General features: G+C 32.1%; 1 protein-coding gene across 1 annotated transcript in view; it reads left to right on the top strand.

Annotated features, from left to right (window-relative positions):
- The window catches only part of LOC143915429 (uncharacterized), an 82,634-nt gene that overhangs the window by 65,973 nt on the left and 4,256 nt on the right, over positions 1-12,405 (top strand). The window contains exon 3 of the mRNA XM_077436081.1: positions 11,737-11,803. Coding sequence (XP_077292207.1) covers positions 11,737-11,803 — 67 coding nt within the window. The remainder of the gene's footprint in view (positions 1-11,736; positions 11,804-12,405) is intronic.

The following is a 12,405-nucleotide window of genomic DNA, read 5'->3' as shown; positions in this document are numbered from 1 at the left end:
TGTTCGAAATATTAATTCCGACAGTCGAAAGAAATTTACACGTATACACGGCATCCATTGTGAGAACCATTGTCTTGCATAACGAGCTGATATCGGTCTTCCATCATTCTGGACTATTGGCGCCAAAACACGCGACATAGTACCGACAGCAACGACAACTTTGAACTGCTATTACGATCGGATTATAGCCCATTTATCCATTATATAATATTGTCATTTAATGTGGATATTCCAGTTTGACTATTGTAGGTCTACGGTGTCAGCTAAGTGACTCTATTGATTTCTTGTTTTGACTCTTGTCGCATTATGAGCATGAGTTATGGACAATTGACTGAAGCTGCTTACATATACATATATGTACATACATACTTGTAGGTTCTACATATGTATATAAAGTTGAATTCCACTATAACGAATAAATCGAATAGCGAGATTTCCGGTATAAAGAATTATTTTAGCGATTCCAAACAAATTACTTAACAGCCGCTTCGTAATTAATTTACTTATAGCGAATACTCAATATAAAGAACTAATCTAATAGACGTGCATTATAACCAGATGCGACTGCAATGGTCAAATGGTGAGTTAAGATTTTAATAGGGAAAGATTGTGTTGTAAAAATTTATATTGAAGCACATGCAATTTTACCTACAATATTATTTATTAGGGTGTTAATTAATTGAACTTAAATTTCGAAGATATTCACTATCATAAATATAATGTACCTTATATATCGCACGAAAATCAAATTATTCAACTTTAATTAAGTATTTTCAACAATAAATAAATTATTCCAACATTAAACAAATATGTATATTGCACATGAAAAAAGTATTATCACTGGAAATTATTTATTTTCACTTTAAAATTACTACATCACACGGTATTTTTTTACTGGCAACGTTACATTTCCCATCAAGTACGTTTGTGTCCATACTCTCCGTTGTAGTCTATCAAATAGAACGTTACTTTGTTTATTCACCTTACTTTGTTTATAGGTGTAATCGACTTTATATATTCAATTTTGGATCTCTTGTCAGAACTATTGAAAACTCGTGTAAATTGTCTGTAAAAATAACACCACATATGCAGATATGTACACATATGTACAATACATAGTTAGTTTAGTACACATACAATACATAGTTGTCTAAAATTAAATTAATGCGTTATCATCATCGTCATCTACATATATTCTATAGGTACTCACTATCCACTGCTAGATGAAAGCCTCTCCAACACGCCTCCACTCATCTCTGTTTTGCGCAACTCTCATCCATTTCACACCACACATTTTCCTAATTTCGTCTACCCATCTTCCCTGCGGTCTTCCTTTTACCCTTTTACATTTTCTCGGGTACCATTCTAGCACTTGTTTTGTCCACCTTTCGTCCATTCTTCTAGCCACGTGGCCCGCCCATTGCCATTTCAATCTCTCTACTCTATCCACTATGTCCACTACCCTTGTCATACTTTTCACCCACGTGTTTCGCTTCCTGTCTTTCTTCGTTATGCCGAGCATAAGGCGTTCCATACTTATTTGAGTGCATTGGACTTTGAGTAGCATCTTGGTGTTCAATGTCCAATTTTCACATCCATACGTCATCCATATTGGCAGAGTGGCATTTTTGATTTAAAAACAACATTCATTCGTCCAAATTCATTCAAAAACAAAATTCATACGTTATAGATTCATATATTTGTATTTATTTTTAATTAAATGAAACGCCCACATTTATGCAAGACATTCCATTTAGATGTCGTTTATACATACGTTATTACAGACATAAAATTACATAAACCGTGTTAAAAACTTATTGCTCTTATAACAATGAGATATTCCACACGGAAACAAATAAATAAATAAAACGCTATATATTTAATAAATAAATAAAACGCTATATATATTATAATTTTTTCACATTTGAACACTGCGCAATCGCACCATAGTCGTATACAGATGTTTCTTTTTGCATAACATTTTCTTTATGTTCTTTTAATTAATTTCATTTAAAAAACTATTATCAAATTTTGCAACCGCATAACAGCTTATGAATTCGATGTGATCAAACAGCCATCACTCAATTTTGTACTTGAATGCATCACTGGGACACTTTAAAACTTTATATTAAACTATGCGCCCAGATAAAGAGTAACGATCGATTGATTTGCATATAAAAGACTTGCACGCTGATCGATCTCAAAGTTTCGCCATTATAAATCATATATAATGACACGACTTCACGGTAACAACCGATTGTGAAATAACCGTTCGATAGTAGTAAAATGCGCAAAATTACACCAGTTTGCTAACCGACCGTTGTTTCTTTCAGAGAGACAGACACAGAGAGACCAATTAGCTCAATTACAAAATTTTGCAATTGCTAGTGACTGCCATCGGCTACCTGAGTTAGTGTGTTCGTTTTGTCCACTGTAAATCCAACTTTAGAGACACAATAACTGTGAAAGCTGTTAACTGCAAACGTTTCAATGTATGACCGTTGCAAAAGTCGGGAATAATTAATGTTTGAGTCTTGAAGTGAGCGTTACATGCCAGAAAATGCTAGGTGAAAAATTATCTACTGTCGAAGACATTTCTCGTGTAAATTTAATGTCGACAATAATGTAACGTAATATATTTAAAATATAAAACTTCATGTATAAATATTAATTATTTTATTCTTCTTTTAATACATTAACAATTTAATATGTTTTGAAAATGTAATATAAAAATACAGTCTTCTATCAAAATGTAATGATGACTTTTGACCTATGAAATGCACTGTGCTGTTGGTGACCTTTGGATTAGTTTATTATGCTGCAACTTTTATTTTACTTTATCTATATTTTATTGCTATCATAAATGGAACAATAATTTAACAGAGCTGCGCTCTTCACAATGTATTCTTGGCTTCGATTTTTTTTTTCCTTTTTGTACCTCATTCGTAATTTTTGTCACTCCCTTAAACTCATACATACAATCAAAAAGTCCAAAAATAGGCTACTAAGTTACAATCACTGCCGATTTTTTTTAAATATCCATTTCTCTTGTTTTTTTAACGTCGTCTTCAAGATCTAACGATAAAAATTTGATAGTATGCTTCGCGAGATACTATGACAAACATAAATAATATTTAACAAAACCTAAAGACAACCAGATAGTCAACCTAATTCTGACTTAATTTCTAAAACCCTATACATACTAAGGCACCAATTTCGGCACACAGTAAAAGGTTTTACACGAGCTTTCCACGTATTTTCCCCTCGTCTCATTCTGCTTTTGAAAAAATTATGTCCGTAGGAAGCCTCCTTCTACATGTTCAAAATGCTGCTTCTTCGTGTACCAACTATGTTCTCAATATTAAGTACGGTTTCAAACCGATAGTGAATTTTATTACTTATGTATATTGTTTTTAATAAAACTATATACTTTTATATAACTTAATATATTTAATCTTCTAAACCTTGAAGAAGTACTTCAAGCAAATGAAGCGAACAAAGAAACCATAACCAATCAAATTGCCCCGATTAAATCCTCTCGACTACCCGGAATAAAATAATTGAAATTAAAACATCTCGAGTAAGATCGTAAATGCGTATTTATTATTCATCGGCTTCTTAACAAGCATTGTCTGTGAGGTAATATTGCAGTGAAAGCATGCAAAACAAATGGAGAGGAAATTATCATTGTTGGCATTGCTCAGTGATAGTATTGCAAATCGTACTGTTTTTAGCACTCGTTAGTTATTGCACACACGCGATCGGTCGTATGCAACATCCCAATTTACATATTGCCTTTTATGAATTTACCTCGTATATTCATGTGTGTGTGTGTGTGTGTGTGTGTTCCGAAGGAGAAGAAAGAGGAAGGAAAAAATGGAAAGTACCTGGCAGAGATGATTTTACATTGCTGAAATCGAATTTTTAATATCAAAACGGTTGACTATAAGCCAAACACTGTCCTTTGTTATCGACGAAATTTTTTATTATGACTATTGTACATTCGGTGGTGAAACTTTCACTTTTACGAAATAGTGAAATAGATTTTCCGACATTACGTTCGCAACCATATTTGCATATCGATTAATTATTCATGACTTCTCGCATTGGGTTTGCTTTAAAAAAAACACGACTAAGATTTTAATTTTCATCTCCAAAACTGTCATTCTGTTGACTAACAAAAATAAGAGAGTGTCTTGAATTAATATTGCATACTTACCCAAATGTCTATAAATTGGTTAGTCATCTCTTAATTGTACAACTAATTACCATACTTAAATATTTTGAATCGATATATGAAAGAAAATTGGATAAATTAATAGATCCTTTGATTAATCCTTTAGAATAGGTCATATCGTGGTTTATTGTATCCTTTTGTATACTAACCAAGCATTTGCTTTATTTTTCTTTAAGATGAAGAATAGCTCTCCTCATATGTATATGTATATTCTGAATAGGACTTAAATAGTGGAATTCCAGATACAACCTTCATAAAAATCTATTATAAAGTCTTCTGTGTAATAAACCATACTGGAAAAAGTTTATCTGACCATTCTCAAGTGTTATCTGATGCATTTTCATGTCAGATTCATACACACATGCCTACGTATGTATACATGTATACGTTTACACTGTAGTGTGACATAATTTTCTGATATCATCACCATCATCTACAGCCGCTCACCATCCACTGCTGGATGAAGGCTTCTCTAACACGCTTCCACTCGTTTCTTTTTTGCGCAACTCTCATCCATCTCACTCCACACATTTACCTAATTTCGTCTACCCATCTTTCCTGCGGTCTTTCTTTTACCCTTTCGCATTCTCTCGGGTACCATTATAGAATTTAATTTGTCCATTCTTCAAGCCACGTGGCCCATCCATTGCCATTTCAATTTCTTCATTGTCTTCAATCTCTTTACTCTATCCTTTCTGATATAAACAGTCCAAAATGAATTTGATTTCGCCAATTCTTCTATGTATCTCTGCAATATGTAGAGCATACCAACTACGCTTCAATTTAAATAATAATAAGAATCTTGGGTTTGTTGAAAAAGTCGTGATTTTCCATCACCACCAACCTTATTACACTCACATACATAACGATCTTGACAACCGGCACTTATCCGAATTGTCGGTTTCGTCACACCGACCCACGCCAAAACGGAACGAAACATCCAGTCATCCGACATAATATACGATTCAATGGGCGATTAAAAATATATATACACACAGATACCACTTATAAGTACGCTAGATCGAATCGAATCTCCACAACGTTTTCCATTGTTTTGCCGTTGAATTTAATCCAGGCAAGGTCGAGCCGTCAGTTTTGAGCCATGACTGATTGTGCCACATGGGCGTTTGCCCCAGTCACAATAACGAGGATAAATCACATCTCCTGGGCACGTCCACGTCCTTATCTAGACAAGTGTTACCTCAACTAATGTGTAATTCAAAAAAAAAATAACGCCTCTACATTGAAGCAAATGGGAGTTCGTAAGGTCATGGATTCCGTTTCGAAACTGATCTGACTCTAGGTCAAATATCCAGTATCGATTTCAATTCGAATGCATTGTTCTTTTAAATAATTTAGAATGTAGAGGAAACCGTAAGGCTAGGTTTGAGTCTGGTATTCATGCTATGTGGAGCACTGAAATTGCATTGAAATATGTATATGCTAATGTGTCGGGTAAGCAGTCTACTGAGATTTTTTTGGTGGAGTTCTTGAGTATTGTAAGCACTTTTCTCATATTTAATCTGTCTTGAATTTTAATTATATCTCTATTTTTTTATATTACTATTTACTAATTTTAATTATATTACAGAAATTGATCCATGAAGACAGAAGTTGTTTGAATAATAATAAAAAGCTTGTAAAAAGCGAACTGTATTCGTAATTTTAGTAGTATGTGTAGGTATTTAATAGGTCACGACAAAACTAATGTACATAAGTGCGTTCAGATAAAATAAAAAATATTGAGATTGCAAACCAACCTCTGTAAAACGTAGTGAAATAAATATATGTATAACTGGCTCGATAAATGCACGATGGGTCTGGGTCACTGCACTGCAAAGTGACTTGATGGAAAGTCGAAAGATGGAAAAATTAAATCGATTCGTCGACTCGTAGGTCGGGGTTAGAGATTTGAAAGATCTTTACCATGTGCCAAGGTTACATTAAGATGAAAGAGATAGACAACCCTTTTTCTAGTACGAATCGTGAAATAAATGAAGCCTTCATAAGATAAAATAGATAGATTTATGTGCATATGTATGTATGTGTGTAGTTCTTCAGTAAAAATTTTAGTCTCTTGTTAAATCTTAAATTGATGTTGCAAAATTTGTTGGATCTTCATCATAACGATTTACAAATAAAAACGTTAAATTACATCTTAAAAAAAATTGTATAAACACTCATTAGCAGCTAGTTACTTCACGCGTCTAATATCACACAAATGTTAATCGCACAGTACACATTACAGAAATGCAACACTCACAATTGCACAATGCTCTAGCATTCATCGAACACCATCAAAATGATAATATAATTTACAAAAAAATACACATTGCATTAAATTTACACTTTCGAACGCTCTATTATTTATTGCATTGCACCTTGGATCCTGTTTATGCGAGCATGCCAATGACGAATTATTGTGATGTAAGAGACTGTCAATATAATTCACTTAGCAGACAGTCAAGTGAACCGTGACTCGGATATGGAATTACCGTTAAATTCACCGGTGGCATAATATGCTTGCCGACTATAAGTAGTATACATATGTGTACATATATCCTGACACATTTCCATATGGAGAAACGGTTCATTTGGCGATACGTTTTCCCTCACAAATAAAACTATTTCGACCGGACATCGAACCGATTATGGTACGTCCAATACTCGAATGCGCGGCGTGCCACAAATATGCGGCATTAGAACTTATGTACTTACATTAATTACATATGTATATATATATATATATATATATATATATATATATATATATATATATATATATATATATATATATATATATATATATATATATATATATATATAAATACATATAAAATTTCCCCTATCCTATATTACTATATACATGGATGTGTCTAGATTAGGTATAGATTTTATATTCGGAAACTGTTTAAAATTGTGTATTAAATCTTACTATATCGTCGATATATTATTTCCGTGAATAATATAAACTGAATTGCTTACAACAATTTTGATAGGACGATTCATCATCAACCAGCGATTTAAATTTACTTCATACTTTCAAAATAACATTTAATTATACTTCGACGATATAGTAAGATTTAATACACAATTTTAAACAGTTTCCGAATATAAAATCTATTCCTAATCTAGACACATCCATGTATATAGTAATATAGGATAGGGGCCCCCTCCCCAAAATCCCGATTTTCGATTAACATTAATTGAAAATATTATGCATTTTTTTCAGGGATGTAATTTGGGGGGGGCATAGGGGGGCACTCGCCCCCCTAAATTAAGGAATAGTGTGAATTTAGAAAATATTATGAATTTAATGATTAATGAGATACTATGGATCTATGAATGCTACGTTTATTTCTTATGTACATATGTTACTTTTGGGTAACTAATAAAATAATCGCTGCTATGTGCTTTGAAAAAAACAAAATTATTATTTCAAAGCAAGTGTATTTTCGTTTTTAAGTGGTATGCCTTGGGTAAAATTCTTAGAAATTGTTCATCCTAAGGAGTGAATCGTTAGAAAGGTCCCCTTTACTTTATTTTGTCTCAAAAACAGATGTGTAACGATTATTTTTCCGAAAGTTCGTATATTTTTATTTTCAAGAAAGATTTTAAATTAATATTTTACTGAATCGGTTCAATCACAAATGATTTTATTTCTCGTATTTTTATTTTATGTATTTGCAGACGTCCATTCTCTCACAAAACAACGAATGAGATGGATTTAATGTAACGAATTCGGTCCAAAAAATTGCTTTCTGACCAAAACCTTATCAAATTTAGTACATAAAGAATACAAATATAAATTTTTAGCTTGATACGTTCAGGGGATGTGGTAAAAAAAAATTTTGACTTTTTTAAGAGGAAAAAATCCCATTTCTGGTTAATTAAATTTAATGATTTTTTTTTTATTATATTTTATCACATTGATACAAGGAATTATACATAAAATCGTAAAGAGCAGACATATTTAAAGGGTCGATTAAAATATTGAAAGAAAAATCCGGTAAACTCCAACAGGAGTAAACTGTCACTTTCGGTTAACGGGTGTTTCCGAAATTTTATATATAACTTGGCATTAGGTTTATAATTATAGATATGAAATGTAAGTTCAATACGTCGAAAAGTTTCCGAGAAAAAAAAAATTCCTCGATCTTATAGGGTAAAAGTACTACTTCCGGTTGAGATAAAAATAATTTTATATATACATATACATACATATATAAAATAAAAAAAGACACACAGAAACACACACTCAGACACACAGAGCCGCACACATTTTTCTATATTATGTAAACGTGATCAGTAATTCATTCTGAGTTCGAATTTTCGCATTATCGCAAAACTTTATCTATTGTTATTACGTACATAGATAAAGTGAAAAGACAGTCGGTAGAAATTAAGTTAATTGATAGTTTTTTAGTGACACAGTTTGATGCTCGATTTTTGTTGACCATGTGAAGATTTTTGGAAAAAATTTTTCGCCTGCGGCGCTTTTTTCGGTTTTTACATAATATTTTTTTATAATTATTTTTTCAAAAATAAGTTTATTTTTTATAATAAGGTGTATGCAAAGAATATTTTCCATTTTTATTCTGATATATGATAAAAAAGATTTTTTTTAAAAATATTCAATTTTGCATTCTTACCTAGGACAAGGGTTAAAACGAAATATACAATGTAATTTATGGATCTATTTTGCTTTTGCCATTTTTCTTGTACCTAAATTTGTTTATTCCCATTTTTTTTAATTTTATTTATTTTTTAGCATGATGGAAAGAAGAAAATGTTATATGGAGGGGGGGGACAAATTTTTTTAACCCTGGGTGGGCCCCCTTTGACTGCTGGCATGCACTGATTTCAGTCCCAGTCCGCCACTGTGTATATACATATAATAGTGCTTCCAATCCCGAAAGATTACTTCAGCACCGGTATTGCGGTGCTAGGAATTCCCAATCCCGAGATCCCAGTGCTAGCACCGGAAAATCAAATGTATAACAAAAAAAAAAAAAATATATATATATATATATATATATATATATATATATATATTCAATTGCATATTTTCATATTTCAAAATCTTTCAATTGCATTTTGCAAACTCTCCTGATATTTCACGCAAAAAATATTTTGGCGTTCTTGGTTTGAGAGTTTGGCTACATTCTTTTAATTTTCGGTTTGCATCCATTTCTAGATTTCTAAGATTAGATAAAATACATCCTTTAATGTAATCAAATAAAGTAAAAACCATCACTTTGATAGATTGATTCGTTTTTTTACAAATAGTTTGTACTAAGGCTTCCAATCCCGGGATCCCGGTGTCTTCTGGTACCGTAAATCCCGGTGCTGAAACTAGTCTGAATACCGGGATTACGGTGCTGGCAAAATTTCTTTCAAAATATTATTTTTACAAAAATAATAAAGAAAAACATAACACAACATTATATAATGAACAATGGTGGGATGAGCAATGAGTCAATGACAGTCATAGTCCATTTGTTTTCTCTGACCGTTTTGACGCCGGCTTGCCGTTCCTACGAAATGGTATGAAAGGCCTGTATTGTGTGGCAGATTTTGTGCTCAACTGCAATGATATTTGTAGCATATTTTGACTGATTCGAACTCAGAATCGATCACTGTGATTAATATAGTGTTGAAAATTGTAATCACAATAAAAATTAACCAGAAAAACACACAAAACCAAAATTTTTAGTTATGAACAGGACCAGACGACAAGAGAGACTGAACGATTTCAAGTTCATTCATGAAAATATAGTATTTTGACCCCCCAATTCCACATCTTTGTTCTGATGACTAGAGGTAGGACCGGAAGCGCGCCGTCTATTGTTCCATTATTGTAAATGCTTTGTAAAAAAGGTTCGGCAAACCTTTAACAATGCATTTACATAATGTGAACAATGAACAGCGCGCTCTGGGTCCGCTCTTTAATGATGACCAACCAATACTTAACATCCTTGAAGAAATACATCTGGCAGTCGCAAAGATAATAGGACATAAAAGACCTAGCTGTATACGGACCGAATTTATACCTGCTATCCCGTTATTACCCCGAATTATAGTTCGGGTGTGTTACCAGTTGTAACTTGTTTCAGCAATCCACAAATATAAAACAAGACAACCTAAATGCATTTTAAAAAGTACAATATTTTTTATGGAATATAATTTTTTTGACTCTCATTGCTTTTGGCCGCCTTTATATTTCGGCCGCCTGTGTGCGTTCCACATTTGTACATATGGTAGACGCAGTCCTGGTCTCAACCACCATTTTTATAATATTTTAAAAACAATATGCCCGTAAAAAAAAAATTAAGATATTTTCATATATGTAAACAAGATCATAATATGAAAAATTATTACAAATGAAATCGTTATGTCGATGGAGTGAATGTTTAATTCCAGAAACCGATTACACTGTTCGACATGAAAAATGGTTCAGAGACGAGATATGACTTTTTTATACATAGATCTATGCCCAGAGAACACGAATCTGGTAATAAAAAATGTTGATTGGCTCGAGATTCGGAGATACATATATGTATGTGTTTTTTGAATCGCGCGATTTTTCTATATCTTGGTGTCGTTCGGTCGATGTCTCAAAATCTGTCATTTTTAAATAGATGGCGGTAAATGATCAGAGACTTAACACCGTCTATTAGCCTACAGGAAACATTGGTAGAAAACAGTATATATAGAAGTTTTTTTTATTTTGTTATTATTATTCGTACGTTTTGTTGCCATTATTTTAGCTATGACATACATATGTACATATGTATGTCGAACCGAAACGACTATTATAGTACGGCAAGCATTATCTAATACACAGACACACAGAATAGCGATATTATATATATGATTATTGAAATAACAGTTGTTTGCTCAAAGTAAGATGATTGGTTTTTGGAATAAGACGTTTAATTTAATTTCAATTCAAAGGGGTGTTTAAAGTTACAACTCACAGAGTTGATTTAGTCGAGTCTTATTTAGTTTTATAAATTTTTTAATAGAATAACTGAACTTTGATTATAATAGTTCTATTGGAAAACTATTCTAATCAAATAATTCAAATATTCGACTCAAAAATAAAAAGATACTACTACTCTATGTATGTATATATGTACAAAAAAACTTGTAATTTGAGATAACAAGACACAATCAAAATTCCAATGCATGACTTACAATCTTCCATAAGCATTAAATGCAATTGCCATGTTGAAAGATTGCCATCCACCCACAATTGCATTCCTCATAAACTAATCACCATACACGGTTATTCAACTTTTAAACTGTAATACCAGCAGAAATTTTGAAATGTTTCAAATATGTTAATAATAAAAGTTAACCAACATATACATACATACATACATATGTTCTTCTTAAAGACATCTTATGTAGAGATAAATATCAACCGAAATTTTGATATTCCAAATTTTATCATTTTAAATATAACCTAATAATTATAATTCTGCTTGTTTCAGATGCGACATAAAGGGGTAGGATTAAAAGTAAAAATGCTTGGTCCTCGTGTAATGTCAGCATTACAAGGTTAGTTATTATTAAAAATTTTCTACTCCAAATACTCCACAAGTCTGTTACTTACCTTTTAGATAAATTGTATCAACTTGATTACTTAAAAAATCTATTGGGTACATTCATATGTACATATATACATGCAATGAGGTATGTATTTAAAAATACCCAATAGTTATTTGATTACTACACACTGCCAATATTTATTCAAATTCAGCATTAGCTAGAACACTAAAATGTTTATCATACTACATATTTATATCATCTGTATGTGCCAATTTTATAGAATATATTTCCAATAGAAACTAATATAAGTATGATCAGACACATTGTGCACAAACAAAATGTACTAATGGCCCATACATAGGTACCATGTACTATTTAAATCTCGACTTCCTAGATCGAAGATCCTACACAAGAAAGAAAGTTTCGTAATCTGAGATCAGAGTTCGGATCGTGACCTCGTTCTGACTCCAATTTAAACGGCGGTTAATCCAAAGCACTCAATACAATAACTCCACAACCACCATACATCACAAAAGAGAGATGATCACGGCAAAAATGTCATCTAAAAACCTTTCGCTTATGAATTTAATTGGCACCAAACGCTGCCCCAT

Source organism: Arctopsyche grandis, chromosome 1 (assembly GCF_051622035.1).
Source record: "Arctopsyche grandis isolate Sample6627 chromosome 1, ASM5162203v2, whole genome shotgun sequence".
NCBI classification, from domain to species: Eukaryota; Metazoa; Arthropoda; class Insecta; order Trichoptera; family Hydropsychidae; genus Arctopsyche; species Arctopsyche grandis.
Note: the sequence above shows the minus strand (reverse complement) of the source record. Positions and strands in the feature narration are given on the sequence as shown.